Here is a 17,177-nt window from a genome sequence, read left to right as displayed (position 1 = left end):
CACGAAGAGTCAGGGAGTTTGCGCTCTGCAGAGTATTGGGCTTCCCCGTAATATTCGCAAAGTGGTAAGGGTAGTTTGGTCAGAAAACGTAACATCAACTGTTCAACCCGACAACCCACAAAAATTAAAAAAAGGCACAAAAATGGCTCTCTAACGTGCCTGACTCGCTGCATAAATGCTTCGGCCAACGTGTCCATCTATCTTTCTCTCTTGCCTTCTTTCGAAGCAATAAGTGCACTCACTTATCACCTTGTCGTATATAAGTACGTTCACCTGTCACTCATTTCGAAAAAAGCGAGAACGGGTCATTTCTCTCTTTCTCTTTCTGGCTTCTTCTTCTTTTATCTTTTTCTTTTTCTAGGCAGCTTTTTCTTCTTCCTCCTTCTACTGTTTTCGTTGAACCGCAAGCAATGGAACTGCAAACCCTAGAGACCACCTCGCCTCTTGCTGCTGTGCGTTCTTAACCTTAGATTCCCATCGCACTTCGCCCAAAGAAGCTCGGGCGGCTGAAAAGCCGTCGTTCGGTGCTGGATTCACACACAAATACATTAAAGTTCAAGTTCTTCAAGCTCTGCCCGGCGGTTTTTTTATTTGCCTCCAATTCAAACCCTAACTCGTAAATCTTTGCGTCCTTTTTCTAATCTGTCAATTTTCTCGAGTCTCTCCTGATTTGGTTGCCTTTGGCGGCAAAAATGTCGTCTCTGAGCCGGGAATTGGTCTTTCTGATTCTTCAATTTCTCGAGGAGGAGAAATTTAAGGAGACTGTGCATAGGTAAAGCCCTTTTCCCTGTTCTCGTACTCCTTGTGTTGGATTTTTCTTATTTTTTATATTTCTTTTTCCTGTGGTTAATTGGAAACGTTTGTATTGGAGTTTAGGCTGGAGCAGGAATCAGGCTTTTTCTTCAATATGAAATATTTTGAGGAGAAAGCCCTGGCCGGAGAATGGGACGAGGTTGAGAAATACCTTTCTGGTTTTACTAAAGTGGATGACAATCGATACTCCATGAAAATATTCTTTGAGATTAGAAAACAGAAATATCTTGAGGCTTTGGACAGGTATTTTGATTTTTTGACTCTCCATCTGCGATCTCAATTGTAGTCTTTATGCTGATTGACTATTGCTGATGCTTATCAGTGCATAGGCCCTATCTTTATCTTTTTTTCTATATTAAAATTTTATCATTTGTACTCAGGCATGACAAAGCGAGGGCTGTTGAGATTTTGGTGAAGGATCTAAAAGTTTTTTCAACATTTAACGAAGACTTGTACAAAGAGATAACTCAACTTTTAACTCTTGATAACTTCAGGTAATTTAGTTTTGTTTTCATTAATAATTTTGTTGGCTAAGGGGGTAAAAAGGTATTAAATGAGAATAAGATGCATTAAGATTGCCGTTCTGAAATTTGGGATTTGATTTGTCGCAGGGAAAATGAACAGTTATCAAAGTACGGTGATACCAAATCAGCGAGAAGCATAATGCTGTTAGAACTTAAAAAATTGATAGAAGCAAATCCCCTCTTCCGGGATAAGCTTATATTTCCCACTTTGAAGGCATCAAGGTTACGAACTCTGATTAATCAAAGGTAATAAATGTATATTTATCTTTAACTTGTTATGGGTTTTATAAGCATGATTATTCTTTCACATACTGTTTTGCCTCCATATGCTAAAGCAGTAGATATGTCTATCGTTTAATGACTTCTCTAATACATTCGTCAGATAAATAATCATTTTTCTTCATAGTTAATTTCATTGATGTTTGCTATTCAGTTTGAATTGGCAGCACCAGCTGTGCAAAAACCCGAGACCAAACCCAGACATCAAAACTCTATTCACAGATCACACTTGTTCACCACCAAACGGAGCACGAGCACCTACTCCTGTAACTTTTCCTGTTGCAGCTGTTGCAAAGCCTTCTACTTACGCTCCACTTGGAGCACATGGTGGAGTATGATCTTGGCCTTTCTGGCGTTTGAAAATTCACTGTACATTGTTTGTTATCATAATTGTTAATTGTTAATTTCCATCTGTTACTGATATGCAGCCATTTCCTCCAGCCCCACCAACTGCCAATGCCAATGCTTTAGCAGGATGGATGGTGAATGCAAATCCTTCCTCATCTGTTCAATCATCTGTGGTTGCTGCTTCATCATTGCCTGGTCCCCCCAATCAAGGTATTTTTGGTTAGTTTTATGAAATATGGTTCTCTTGCTGGGGCAAAAACATCTGAAGTAGAGATCATCAGAGGCCAGGATGCAGTCCTTACTCCACCCTGTTTTAAAGGGTCCCGACTCCTAAAGCCCACAAAATCTTAAAAATTGAAGCTTGATACCTCACCCGTCATCAAGTAATTCGGCACAAGGACTGCCTCTTAGAAGCAGATGACATTCCGGCAAACTTTTTCCTAAATTATGAAACGGAATATATAAATCTATTACAAATCTGTTCTTTTATGAAATTTTTTAATTTTTCTGAGGAATTTTGGGGCCAGTGGGATTTTATTGGGTTTGGAATTTTAACAAGGGGAGAATTTTGTGCTCGAGAAATTTGCAATTGGATCCTCAACGGAGATAAATTATTGTGAAAGAGGGTGCATGATCAACTTTGTTCTATAGCCTTAATGACAGATTTTATTTGTCTTGGCAATTACAAGGAGGACTTTATTCAATGTTCCTAGATATCTTTTCCTCAACAGAGCTTATTCTTCTTTAGGCTGGGACTCACGTGAATATAATCCTTTGTTCAACTTCTGCTGTCTTCATTTTATAGTAATTGAATAGCTGAAGAACTAGTGAAGTTTTTCTATTGTCAATTTTCAATATGCAGTTTGAATAGATTATTTTAAATATAATATGCATCCTTTATCATGCTCATGTTTCGCTCAATTTCTTGCAGTCTCTGTCTTGAAGCATTCAAGAACACCTAATGCTCTTGGAATTATGGACTATCAAAATAATGATCATGAGCAGATAATGAAACGGTTGCGGTCAGCACAATCTGTTGATGAGGTATTCACATCATGGACGTGGCTGTGATGCATGTTTTCTTTTCTTTGTTGCTAAATGCTTTTCCAATACTGCAGGTCACGTATCCTGCGCCAACCCAACAAGCCTCTTGGTCAATTGATGACCTACCTAGAACTGTTTATTGTACATTGCCTCAGGGATCAGCAGTGATATCCATGGATTTTCATCCTTCCCTTCATTCACTAGTTGCTGGTATGTGGAGATGATGTGGAGGCTGAGTGCATCCGATCAATACAAATTATATGACTCTATAGATTGACCAGAGAATATTGTTTTGAAACAGTTGGCTGTGTCAACGGTGACATTTCACTGTGGGAAGCAGGGCAGCGAGAGAGGCTGATAACCAAGCCATTCAAGATATGGGATATGGCTTCTTGTTCTGTCTTATTTCAGGTTTACATTACATTATTTAACTGTAATATTTCTCAAATAAGAAAAAGTAAAGAAAAATTCATGAATAAATGAGACCTTCCTTAGGTGTTCACTCATCATTTCGTTAGGATTAACTTTTTGACATTGAGAGTGCAGTACTAGAGATAAACTATCATATTTGGAGCCTTCTTTGGCTTGACTTTATTAGTGGAATAAAGGAAGTTTATAATATTTCTTGTAAATATGCAATTAACTTCATATAATTAAAAGGTAGAGGCGGAAACTTACCTCTAGGGAGCTTCAAGGATGCTCAAACTATGAGTGGTTTTAAAGTTCATATATCCCTTTCCCTCCGGCATTAGTCCTTCCCTCATATTAGCGGACATAGTGAAGTTTTTGGATCACCAAAGAGTATAACTTGCCTCTCATCCTACCTATCCCTTTTCCTCAATAAATGCTGCAATCTAGTGATTGAGATTCCTTTCAGGCTGCAATCGGGAAGGACTCAGCCATATCTGTTAGCCGTGTGTCATGGAGTCCAGATGGCAATTTTCTTGGTATGTGTAGTTTTGAAACGTGATTCAGATTTCTTTGTTTACTTTTTTGTTAAATTTAATTGATTTATTATTATTTCATTCAGGGGTTGCTTTCACAAAGCATTTGGTTCACTTATATGCTTATCAAGGGCCTAATGATCTAAGGCAGCATTTGGAGGTATGTTCTGGTTATTTTCTTGTATGAATTACATAGTTACTTATAATTGCTCTCTGATGTCCTTGCTTCATCACAGATTGATGCTCATACTGGTGGTGTGTATGACTTGGCATTTTCGTACCCCAACAAACAGCTATGCATAGTAACTTGTGGTGATGATAAGTTGATAAAGGTAAGAAAAAAGTTGCCTTCTACTTTGCATTAAGTTTTCTGTTTAGATGCATCCTGAATTATGAACTTTGAGTTACAGGTGTGGGAGTTGAGTGGCCGGAAGCTCTTTAACCTTGAAGGTCATGAAGCACCTGTTTATTCTGTTTGCCCTCACCAGAAGGAAAATATCCAGGTAAAAATGTTGTCCTTCTCTCCCATGTAGGCTTTGTGACTGTATCATATCCATATGGCCTTTCCATCACCAATATTGTATAATTTATCCCTTACATACTCATCAGTGGCTCTGAAACGCATACAGTCAGAGGATTTTGCTTTGTAAATTTTCTAACATTGAAGATTAAGTTAGATGAGAATCTTAAAATAAATTTTGGGTTCACCCATACAGCTGCAGGCTGTAACTCAGGTCGGTCCTGTACCTTCTCGTATGTGCTTCTGTGCTACTTCAGTTAAAGCTTTAGGCACCCATGGTTTTCTTTTCCTCTCTCTCTCTCTGTGTGTGTGTGTGTGGAGTGTCTTGTTCCATGTGTTGTTTTGCGGTTTTGCGGTGTCTAGTTTGTAAAGAAATAGGCACGCCTGTACAGTGCAAATAATGACATTGCTTCATTATAAAGCCTCTTGTGGACTGTGGTGACTGACTGATAGTTTGGAATAATTTTTTATTTTTTGTTTCTGCAGTTTATATTTTCAACTGCTGTTGATGGAAAAATCAAGGCCTGGTTGTATGACAACATGGGCTCTAGGGTCGACTATGATGCCCCTGGGCAGTGGTGCACCACAATGCTTTATAGTGCTGATGGAAATAGGTAACATAATGAAGAATAATGTTGGATGTGTAACCCTTTAATTAAATGCTTTCCTTCCTTATGGTTCCCTTGAAGTGTTAATTTGAGTTGAAGCTTCTCTGTTATTTCAGATTGTTTTCTTGTGGGACAAGTAAAGATGGAGATTCCTTCCTAGTTGAGTGGAATGAAAGTGAAGGAGCAATAAAGAGAACATATTCTGGGTTTAGAAAGAAATCTGCTGGCATTGTGCAATTTGACACAACCAAAAACCGCTTCTTGGCTGCAGGTGAAGATAACCAGATAAAGTTTTGGGATATGGATAATGTCAATGTTCTTACCAGTACAGATGCCGAGGGTGGTCTTCCTGTGAGTATTGCTTGTACTGTCTACATTTTTTGATGCATTCCTAAATTGTTTTCTAACATAGCTGGTGCCTTACCTCAGAATCTTCCTCGGTTGAGGTTCAATAAAGAAGGAAATCTGCTTGCTGTTACTACAGCAGACAGTGGTCTGAAAGTCCTTGCAAACGCTGAAGGCCTCAAGTACTTAAGGCCATTGAAGCTCGGTCTTATGACGCATCTAAATCACCACTGGAGACTAAGGTTTTTATTTTCTTTGAGCCTCCACGTTCCTTCTCTATTATCAATTTTCGCTGTCTGGTTTTATTATTGTCCAGAACCTGATTAGTTCAATTTCACTGGATTAGGTATCTGGTTCTTCTCTGGTTGCAAATATCAACCCGCTCATCAATAAAGTAGAACGTGTGGACAGAAGCTCACCTGCTGGGCCTGCACCAATCCTTGTATGATAAACAAAATACGAAATAGACATTGACACTTGATAGTTCTCAATTTATATTGACTGAAACCTTAAATGAAAGCTGTGCATCCTATCTTTTTATGTAGAAAATTAAGTTGATGCATTTTACCCTAGAACTCTTCTAGTCCAATGTCGATTATGTGCAGATTGGACTCATTTTGTTTTTTTATTTCAGAATGGAGGAGATTCTTCAGCTAGAAGCATGGAGAAGCAAAGAAATCTGGATGATATGTCTGATAAGTCCAAGCCTTGGGAACTGACTGAGATTGTTGATCCTTCTCAGTGTCGAACAGTTACTATGCCAGACAGTACTGATCCCGCCAACAAAGTATTCCCTGGGACCTATCCTTGATTGCGTAGGATGTTTTAAGTAGTTGATATATATTTTTTGTCAAGAATTTTATGATTGCTGAACCCCACTCGTTTGTTTCAAGGTTGCTCGTCTTCTTTACACAAATTCTGGTGTTGGCCTTCTGGCTCTTGGTTCTAAAGGGATTCAGAAACTGTGGAAGTGGAGTCGTAGTGAACAGAATCCTAGTGGAAAGGTGTTGTATGCTGAAAGATATAGATAAAAATGCCTTTTTTTTTTTGTTTGCTTTGTGTTAATAGTATATGCCCGCACGCATATCCATTCATCTGTTACACTTGTGCATCTATATTTTTGTTATAGCCGCCTCAAATTTTACTTGTAAAATTTTCTGAATCTCTTTTGGTTGTTCTTAAAAGGCCACGGCAAGTGTTACTCCACAACATTGGCAGCCAAACAGTGGTCTTCTGATGACCAACGATGTCCCTGACAATTCTGAGGAAGCAGTTCCCTGCATAGCACTTTCAAAGAATGATTCTTACGTTATGTCTGCATGTGGAGGAAAAATTTCTCTGTTCAACATGATGACTTTTAAGGTAATTTGACAGTTTTTATGATTTCAAAGCCTGCAGTACTGGGTGGCAAGCTGTATCTCAGCTTGACAATATTGTTGAGTTGCAGGTTATGACAACTTTTATGCCCCCTCCTCCTGCTTCAACTTTCCTTGTATTTCACCCCCAAGATAATAACATCCTTGCAATCGGAATGGAAGATTCAACTATTCATATATACAATGTCAGGGTTGATGAGGTAAGTAGTTTTAAGCAGTTCTGGTTTTCATTTCTTTGTCAAACAGTTATTGATGCAATCTGCTTTGCTTGTAGGTCAAATCTAAATTGAAAGGTCACCAGAAGCGGATTACTGGTTTAGCTTTCTCAACTAACTTGAATATCTTGGTTTCATCCGGTGCTGATGCTCAGGTATGTTTGGCCGTAATTTTCATCATCATTTTACCCCACTATTAGCCTGTAACTGCATCGTGTTTTTGCTTATTCATGGTTATCTAGCTTTAAGTAATTATTGGAATAAAATTTACAGTGACGTGATTTACAATTTTCAATTTGATTAAAGAAAGGAGGACTTTTAGTTGTTTTGATGGATTTTCTTTTTGCTTTTTTTGCGTAGATTTGCTTTTGGAGCATTGACGCATGGGATAAGAAGAAATTGTTATCAATCCCATTGCCTACTGGTAAGGCACCTGCTGGTGATACTCGAGTGCAGTTCCATTCTGATCAAGTACACTTGCTAGTATGCCATGAGACACAACTAGCAATATATGATGCTTCAAAAATTGAATTAATTCGACAGGTAAATAGCTAGCCCCAGCCTTTTTTTGTGGGTCATCATGAATATATTAATAGCTTTTGTGTACTTGCTTTTCAGTGGGTGCCTCAAGATTCATTGTCTGGTTCCATAGCCTCTGCAACATATTCCTGCAATAGCCAACTAATTTATGCTGCTTTCACTGATGGAAATATTGGAGTTTTTGATGCTGACAACTTGAGACTCAGATGTCGGATAGCCTCCTCGGCTTACTTATCTCAGTCATCAAACAGGTGTATACAAGATTTCACCGTGTGTTTGTCTTAGTGGTATCTTTTTGTTGGACATTTCTATTGATGATATATAAGTGGTGCTAGTGCTACTTATAACTCCACAAATTTGTGCACATGCTTAAATATTTTTCTGGGTCGAACATGTGCTTAAAAGTTACTAGAGTCATCGGATATATTATTATCTTGATCCTGACATCTTGTTTGTTGGTGAAGATTTAAAATGCCTCTGTTTAGTGCAATGATATCTAAGATGAGGGGTGCATCCAAGATATTGTGGGTCATTAGGGGGTATCTTGTATCAATCAAAAGCCACATAATTGTGTTACATCCCTTTCAGCTATGTTAACCCCTATGTGGAACTAGTTGCATACTTTCCGTGACAATTTTTTATACATACCAAATATGTGCATTTGTAATAGGACGATATTCAATAAATGTGACGTTACAGTGCATCAAATGTATTGTAATTGATAAGTATCATGTTGATGATAAATAGGTGATAGAAGAAGTAACATTCTTCTGTTCCTTTCCTTGATTTGTTGTTTTTTTCCACAAATTCTCAACTTTTTTTTTTGGGCCCCCACTGCAGCCAAAATGTGTATCCTCATGTTGTTACGGCTCATCCACAAGAGCCAAATCAATTTGCTGTTGGGCTGACGGATGGATCCATTAAAGTTTTAGAGCCCTTGGATTCTGAGGGTAGGTGGGGAGTTAGAGCACCTGTTGATAATGGGACGCCAAATGGTAGGACAGCTGCATCACCGTCCGTCACCAACACTTCCACATCCGAGCAGCTCCAAAGATGATGGTTTGTTTGCATAATTTTTTATTTATTCTTGTATAATAGTAAAACTGTTAGGTTGACTCCTATTGTTGTATCAGTGTTCGGTGAGCATAAAGATGGTTAGGTAAAGATAACATATAGTAAAATACATGTAATATCATCTCCAGCAAACATCACATTTGATCGTAGCTTCTAGTATCTATCTCAGTCCAAGTTACCAATGGCATCACGCACTGTGTTGCTTCTACGTTTCTTATCTGTCATCAAATCAGATACATTATTCATGGATTTTGAAAAAAATACTTGTTATATATTTTATTATATGTATTGATTGATTTTGTCATGGTTATCGTTTATTTGAAACCGGAATAGTTTCAACCCAGAAAAGTTTCTGTAACTGTGCCATGGTTAGAAGAGTTTTCAAATAATTTTAAAGGTTCCATCTCATTTATCAGTATTTTGTATTTGTGATTTTTAATATTTTGGGGGGAGATCAAATCTAAAATGATAAGATGTCATTTCTTTTCACTAGTCCAGATGTTATGTGCGTAAGGTGCATTGAGGTTCCACTCTGGTTTTTCCCGATATTATGCCTTATAGTTTGATGATCAGTGATTCAATTCTGTTCCGCTAGTGGTACCATCAGAAACGTCGCCGTATTAACATTTGATGTGAAGCAGCCAAGGCAATCGCCACCTCAATCAAAAGAGGGGCAAAAACGAGAATGTAGAAATTAGAAGGTGAATTTAGAAGAATGTAGACGTTTGAAATCAACAAAGCCTTTTCAAAGCAATAAGATTTCTTGAAGATAAGGAGGATATCGGCGAGGCAGACGAGGATTATTTTCTAGGATTTTTGGTTTTGTAAAATTCTCAGCGTTGTCTCTTGGTCTGTTCCTACTGTGCTAAATTGCTACTTTTTGGCATGCAATGGCAACCTTTTTCCACGAGGGGTGCAAGACATAATGAAAAATTGGTTTACATGGATGATGGTGCCGGCCAACTGCGATCACGTTTGCAAACTTTTGGAATAAGAACAAGAAGATCCAAAGAAACAGTGCATGAACTCTAAGTGACTCCGTTTATGCCATGGTGAAGCAATAGTGTTTTCATTCCTTCCTCATCATCATTGTAGGACTGTGGAAGAACCATATAATTACGAAAGAAAAAAACAAAAAACAAAGATCATTGTACACCCTACTTATCCCAATCGATCAATTTCTTGCACCGTAATGGATTGATTGGTGAACTTATTGTCTAAACTGTGAGCCTTTTTTGCCAACCAATTCGCATGTCTATTGGCTTTCTTGTAAATGTGGTCTAATTTGACATTCTAATTTGTCTAAGAATGCTTTTAATTTGCATTGGAGGGGATAACATGAGAAGTTTATGTATCGGAGGTGAAAATTTAAGGGTTCGTTGGGTACGAGAGAAATGAAGGAGAGGGGAGGAGAGGAAAAAGTTTGAATGAGTTGATTTTAACAAATTGAAGAAATAAGATTAAAAACTTTTAATTAATTTTTAATTACTATTTTATATTATATTTTTTATTAAAATTTTAAAATCTCACTTTTTCTATTTTTTAAATTGAGCTTATTAAAATTTTTCTTCTCTATATTTTTCTCATACTAAACATAAGTTCAGAGTCTTAATTTTGGTGAATTCTTGAAGTTGATATCACCTAAACCTTTTCATATAAACTTTTTTTTAATAACATTAAATGAATTGGAGGAGCATGGAAATATTATATTATTGTGCACTCGATTTTCCCTCTTATATGTGAAACTCTTGTTAGTTTTCGGACTTGGCCCTCATTTCATATTAAGAAATTTAAAAAAGGCACAGTAAGCCTTTGCATGTTTCCCTAAAAATTATCATCCAGTAATTAAATTCTGAGAGGGAATAATTTTCCTCTTATATTTGATTTAGATAAGAAAAGAAAATAAAAGGGAACAAAACATAAATATATTTTTAGTTCTATTTATAAGTTACTTCCAATATATTTTACACATGCATTAAGAAAAATCTTGAATTTCATTTACTTTTATTTAAAATTTAACAATTTTCTAACTTTATTTCTATTTAATATATGTGATACCTATAAAAACAGAGTTAACGTAATAATAAATTAAAAATAAACTTATACATTCATGTAAAATATTTCTCTCTCTATTATATAAATAAGATAAAAAAATTTCTTCTCTCTAAAGTGTGTGGTAAAAAATAAAGACTAAACGACTCTCCAGAACTTTCTGGGAAGAGTTGGGCGAAGATTTTGAAGAGAAAATTAATAAGAAATAATAATATTTAAGGACTTCCTAAAATTATTAATTGAAAAAAACCATGGTTGTTTGGCATCAAAATTTTAGATTTGATTATTGCCAGGACTCATTTATAATATTTTTAGTATTTATTTTTTAAAAAAATTTCAGCACTTATCTTTTGTTTTTTCGACAAAATTTTAGAAAGGGCGTTGGGTTCACTTTCAACACTTATCATTAATACTACTTTCAGTTTTTAATATAAGAACTAGTTGATTAATTTGAGTAGACTAATAAAATTAGTTAAGTTAGTTATTTGTAATAAATATGTATTGTATTTTCTAAAATATCTTTACTAATCAAGTATATTGGCTAGAACTACTATTATTACAAAAACTATCTTAAAAAAAATGGGTTGAAATTTTGTATTTAGGGTCAAAATAAAAGTCAAACGAATTTTTTATTAAAAACGGGAGGTGTTATTTTTTTATTTTTAGAATTAATTTTAAATTTCTGTCAATACTAAAAATATTAAAAACGAAAGCTGAAAAAAAAATTAAAAATCTCAAAATTTAAGGTATTTAATTTTAATTAATACTTTTAGGGTTCCTTATATGTCTTTTACCCAAAATTAATTTCCCGGAACCGCGCATCGGATTGTGCCAGTCTCCGCTGACCCCTTTATGCTTATGCACATCGTCTTCCCTTCTGCGGGGTTCCACTTTTTCTTCTCTTCTATCCTCGTGGTCGCTCCACTGCACTGGCTCATCATCTGAGGTCGTCATCTGGTCAGTGTCGTCTTCCTCTTCCTTCTCTTCTTTCCTTGTGACTGTCCGCTACTCATGCATAGCAGAACTATAACATATTGGAAAGGATATCAAATTTAAGTATTTCTTCCTCGTCTTTACTCTTTGGTGTCAATTAATGATCTGTACTTGTCTAGGTTCCTCGTCACTGGTGTTTTTTTGGTTCAGTCAGTGTGTTACAGTCAGATTTCCTTTTTGGACCGGAGGTGTGTTCCAATAATTGTTTTGGTAAAACATCTGTACAGCATTATTCGCTATGAAAAGTGAACGCACCTTTTCTCTGTTGGCTCCTGGAGAGCAATATTTTCTTTTCTTCTTTCTTATTTTTCATTTCTTATAGGAAAATCATGCCTAGATATAGGAGAGTGGTAAGAAAAGTATACTGTGGATTGAGTGATTCAAATGAAGGAGTTTCATTCTGATGCTAACTATGCTTTGAGGGTATTAAACGACGTTATTTTGAAGGGATGTTTTTGTGGCATTTAGGTTCACTGACATATGCTTCCTGCTAATTATCTGGTTTAGTGAACATGTGTTTTGAGGGTTGGGTCACTTTTATAACTTGTCCCCACTACCCCTTCACTGGGTTTCCTTCTTGGTTGTGTTGCTTATTTATGATATCGTATTCAGACAGTCGTCACCGGAGCTTAGTCGATATTTATAGTGGATCGGTTTTTGAGAACTTAAAAAGGAGACAAGAGGACTTATTTTTTTCATTAAGTCGATCGTGTTATGTTCTGGCATTTAGCTCTTAAATATTCTTAATTCTTAATGCAATGACATGACACAGGATCATTATTTCTATTATTCCCATTCATCCAAATCTTATCTTTACACTTCTTTCTTTCTTTTTTATTGTTTTTAAATGTTACTCTTTTTCGATAAATCTATGGGCTAGTCCAGCCTAAATGATGAGACAAGCGGCCAATGTGGTCGCCCAGCTGTCATGGTCAATGGATTGAAGGTTATAAATTGGTTTACAATTTTACTTGTTTAGTGTTGATTTGGAAATGCTCAATACCGTCATCTTGAATGAATCACTGTCTGAGCAATTTTGTTGACATGTGACCACCAAGAAAACTAAAAACAGAAAATTTACTCAATCATGTGGTGTTGTTGGGATGTAGGCATATATGATATTGCCCTCACCTGCATATCTTACCTACTCACTCCCTCAGTGTTCTGTTGGGGAAACATGCGAATACTGGGAACCATTGTACAAGAGGGGCTCATTCAAGCAATTCATCGAACTCCTTGTGCTTCTGCTTTGAGTGTCACTCAGATCCATCTCAAATTCAAATTCCTGTCCACCCATACAGCAGAAATTTTTCCTGAAGACAATTCCAAAACCCTAGATAACCCTAGGTGCTTATCTTACAGAATTGAGAAACTCTCCAAAGGAGAATCAGTTGGGTCTGTTTTCCAGAGATGGATGGGAGATGGGTTCCCTATTCACAGAGGGGACATTTTTCATGCCATTAATCGTCTACGGAAGCTCAAGATGAACAAACGTGCACTTGAGGTGACATCCCTTATTCCTTTGTATTTTTGCTGTCTGTGACTACTAGATTTGCTGTTGCGCTTTATTTGGTAGCTCTAGTTTTTAATTTAATTTTACTTTGATAGGTGTTTAAGTCAGGGGAAAGCCTCACTATGAACGATTTCATTTTAATTTATTGGATTTCGAACCTATCATTTTGATAGGAGAGCAAAGGGTACTTTCCGTCTCAGGAGGTTGCGTATACTGTTACTGTATGGATTGAAGCAGAATATGATAAAGCTAGTAAAGAGTGTTCAAATGGTGAAGAACTTAGTAGTCTTGAAAAATGAAGAATTTACACTTATGTACTGACTCCATTGTTTGATACTTTTAGCTTTAGTTGATTTAAGATGCTGATAAAGATAGGTGCTCCCTTTTTCCCCCATTGCATGGCTAATGATAGGTGATGGAATGGGTGATCAGAGAAAGACCTTACAGGCCCAGGGAACTAGATTACTCTTATCTCTTGGAATTTACAACAAAGCTTCATGGAATATCACATGGTGAGAAGCTCTTCTCTCGTATTCCTCCTGAATATCATAATGAGTTGCTCTACAACAATCTAGTGATTGCGTGCTTGGACAAGGGGGTGATTAGGCTTTCGCTTGAGTACATGAAAAAAATGAGGGAATTATGTTATCCCATCTCACACTTGGCATTCAACCGCCTTATAATTTTACACTCCTCACCGAGCCGCAGGAAAATGATCCCAAAAATACTTGCTCAAATGAGATCTGATAAGGTTACCCCTCATGTTTCCACCTACAATATTCTGATGAAAATAGAAGCTAATGAGCATAATATTGAAGGTTTGGTGAAGGTCTTCAGTCAAATGAACCAAGCAAAGGTTGAACCAAATGAAATATCTTATTGCATTTTAGCTACTGCACATGCAGTGGCTAGGTTATATACTGCAGCAGAAGCATATGTTGAAGCTGTTGAGAAGTCGGCCACAGGGAAGAACTGGTCAACATTGGATGTGCTACTTATATTGTATGGGTATTTGGGGAAGCAGAAGGAGCTAGAGAGGACCTGGGGCATCATTCAAGAACAACCATTGGTTAGATCTAAAAGTTATATGTTGGCCATTGAAGCATTTGGTAGAATTGGAAATCTAAATCGAGTTGAAGAACTGTGGTTAGAAATGAAGTCAAGAAAAGGATTGAAGTCTATAGAGCAATTCAATTGCATGATGTCTGTATTTTGCAAACACGGATTTATTGATAAAGCTACTAGACTTTACAAGTGTATGGAAGCAAATGGATGCAAACCAAATGCCATAACTTATCGTCAGCTTGTTTTGGGCTGCTCGAAAGCAGGGATCACGGAGCAAGCCTTGAAGACATTAGAGTTGGGCATGCGTTTCACAGTTAGCAAGAAAGTCAGAAGTTCAACTCCCTGGCTAGAAACCACTCTTTCAATTATTGATATTTTTGCTGAGAAAGGTGATGTAAGAAATGTTGAGAGATTGTTTGAAGAACTTCATAAGGCTAGGTACTGTAGATACACATTTGTATATAATACCTTGATTAAGGCTTATGTAAAAGCCAGGATTTATGAACCAAATCTTTTGAGAAGGATGATTCTTGGAGGAGCTAGGCCAGATTCTGAAACTTATAGTCTCATGAAACTTGCGGATCAGTTCCGACCCTGATTTTTATGTATCCTTTTGCGAGTTCTGTGTGTCCTTTTGTTGTCTATCTACTACAAATTAAGCCCATTATTGATCACGATAAGGTGGAAGCGACATTGTCAAATTGATGCCACTGCTGCAAAGACTGCTCTTTTTGTTTGCAGTTTGCATTTGCCTCTGACGAGATGCTGAAAGAATTACATGTTGATTCCAAGTTGGGCTTCCCCCATATTACTATAAAAATAGTGATGTTCTAAAGGCTCATTTTGCTTCTTCTGATTCGCATTTTTTTCTCCCCAAAATTGCTTAGATACAGTCTACCTCATTTAGTTTTATTTGTTTGTTTGTAGCGAATTGATATTCGAAGCCGTAATATTGAGAAGATTAATTTATAATTAATAAAAGAACAAGTGATAAATTCTTAATTCTTCAATTATTTACGACAGTATTTTAAATTTGAGAACGCCCCTGAAAGTTATCCAAACTGCCTCTGCTAGGGCCTTGAATAATCAGTACCTCCATTAGGTACTGAAAGAAAGAATTGAAATTATTAAATCTCAAATCAGATTTGATAATAATATTTTAATAAGTTTTGACAATACTAAACTTGTAAATAAAAATATATTTATATGAAAAATTTTATTTAAAATTTAGTAATTTTAAGTTTTTTTTGTGAAATTCTCCCGCCAAAAAGATAGAATTCGAAGCCTATACTGGTTCAATAATTTATTCTCCATCTTTGGGTACCGTCTAAAAGCAAACCATCTTTAGTAAGTTAACTCCTTATCTTGTTCCCATTAGTAGCTTCATGCTGTAAAGCAGAGTAGAGAGATTCATGCTTCTCCTTTCTTCAAGTTTTCCAATTGTTCCAGATCCCGCTGAGGCATGCTCTGATCCCCATTAAGCTACTTATCCTCTCATTTAGGTGTTCTAATATTGTCTTCTAAAAGTCGTGTTTGTGTTGCATCCAAGAAAATTGTTGCACCTGTGATCATACTTTCATTTCTTATCTTTTGCATATCAATTATGGGCTTATTTGCATTTGTTTATTTTAATTCTTGTAAATATTTTTACGTAAGTCGAGACAAAAAACTTTTTACATATTTATATATTTATTTTATATTTTACAAATCATAATTGAAAAGTTATTTCTCAACCTACCTACGTCAATCCCAAACAAACCATATGACTGTTTAATCATTCTCAATCTCACCAGCAACAAAAGGAATTTGTTTATCCTCATTCTCGATATGATGTACTGTCTTCTTCTTGTTCCGTAAATGGTGACCAACACTTTTTAATTATAGAAATGGAAAACAGGGATCACATGAATGTTTGTACAGTTACTGAGTATGTGTTAAAGCCACCACAAACTCATGTTTACAAAAGAAGTAAATATAGGAAGGAATTTATTTTAATTTATGAAAAAATACTTTTAAAAAACATTTCTAGGAATATCCCAAATACCCCCGAAAACACAGTTGCTTTTCAGTTAAAAAAAAAAAAAAGTTGCTTCTGCGTTTTGTTCTTTTTGAACGTGATTTGCAGTGGCAGGCAAAGGCTTCTTCTTGCATCCCAATTACTTGAAAACACTCATCTTCAAAGAATTCGGGAATAGACGAAACTTCGGTAACCGCATGCTATGCTTGAGTAGACCACTCATTAGTCCAAGAGTTTGCTTAATTGGATAAAAAATACTATGTCTGTTCTAATTATAAGATTTGATTATAATATACAAATAACGTTTTTTAATTAGGAACAGAGGTAGTAGTATTAAGAAAAACAAATGTACACAAATTTAAAATTAAAAAAACAATGTTTTGTAAAGCACATTTTTTGTTAATTAGCTAATCCTCAAAAAGTTTTGTGAAATTTGGTTCAAAAATAAGTGAAATAGCCCCCCCCCCCCCAAAAAAAAACAGGCGGTGATCAAATTACGCGGTTTTTTTTTTTTTTGGTCCTCGAACTAATTCACCGGCATGGCAAAGTTCTCCTGGTCAGCTGGACTCTTCTTTCCCGAACTATAACTGCCGTCATTCGGAGGCGGTGGTTCCGCTCGCCTGCTCCGACGTCTGAAGACCGCAAAAACTACTGCTGAAGCATCCAACAACCAGGGCACAGCCTTTCGGTTTTCGCTTCATCGACTTCTTCATACTAATACAGTGAGTAGTTTTTTGTCCCCTCCGGTTCTCTTAATAAAAAAAATAATAACGAAATGGATTGATGATTATCTGTAATGGGGTTGAGTAAAATCTGATTTCTACCTGCTGGAGCTTAGTTTATTACTCAGGAGGAAAGTGTTGTGTCAATGAGAATGACTAGAAATTGTTTTCTGAAATGAACGTGG

At 36.3% G+C, this 17,177-nt stretch overlaps 2 protein-coding genes across 3 annotated transcripts; both read left to right on the top strand.

Annotated features, from left to right (window-relative positions):
- Nucleotides 1-489: 489 nt before the first annotated feature.
- LOC114744786 (topless-related protein 2-like) lies at nt 490-8,930 on the top strand. Its single transcript, XM_028932939.1, is given in 26 exon segments — nt 490-772; nt 877-1,056; nt 1,194-1,307; nt 1,425-1,583; nt 1,771-1,948; nt 2,045-2,174; nt 2,896-3,008; nt 3,083-3,218; nt 3,310-3,419; nt 3,886-3,955; nt 4,039-4,112; nt 4,189-4,284; nt 4,363-4,455; nt 4,959-5,086; nt 5,197-5,431; nt 5,510-5,606; nt 5,609-5,667; nt 5,772-5,867; nt 6,060-6,212; nt 6,319-6,429; nt 6,611-6,787; nt 6,873-7,001; nt 7,076-7,171; nt 7,377-7,559; nt 7,635-7,807; nt 8,397-8,930. Coding segments are annotated over 26 exon segments (3,387 nt in total). The 5' UTR covers nt 490-692; the 3' UTR covers nt 8,614-8,930.
- Nucleotides 8,931-11,504: 2,574 nt separating this feature from the next.
- On the top strand, nt 11,505-15,073 carry LOC114744787 (pentatricopeptide repeat-containing protein At1g07590, mitochondrial). Of its 2 annotated transcripts, none has more exons than XM_028932941.1 (3): nt 11,505-11,639; nt 12,785-13,179; nt 13,601-15,073. In XM_028932941.1, exons 2-3 carry the CDS (start codon nt 12,853-12,855, stop codon nt 14,849-14,851), a joined length of 1,578 nt encoding a protein of 525 aa, XP_028788774.1. In that variant the 5' UTR covers nt 11,505-11,639; nt 12,785-12,852; the 3' UTR covers nt 14,852-15,073. The 2 variants fall into 2 exon arrangements, with proteins under 2 accessions (XP_028788774.1, XP_028788773.1); XM_028932940.1 differs by having other exon boundaries at nt 11,532-11,738.
- Nucleotides 15,074-17,177: the final 2,104 nt, after the last annotated feature.

Source organism: Neltuma alba, unplaced genomic scaffold (genome assembly GCF_004799145.2).
Source record: "Neltuma alba isolate B1F8T4 unplaced genomic scaffold, ASM479914v2 tig00004448_pilon, whole genome shotgun sequence".
Classification (NCBI taxonomy): domain Eukaryota; kingdom Viridiplantae; phylum Streptophyta; class Magnoliopsida; order Fabales; family Fabaceae; genus Neltuma; species Neltuma alba.
Note: the sequence above shows the minus strand (reverse complement) of the source record. Positions and strands in the feature narration are given on the sequence as shown.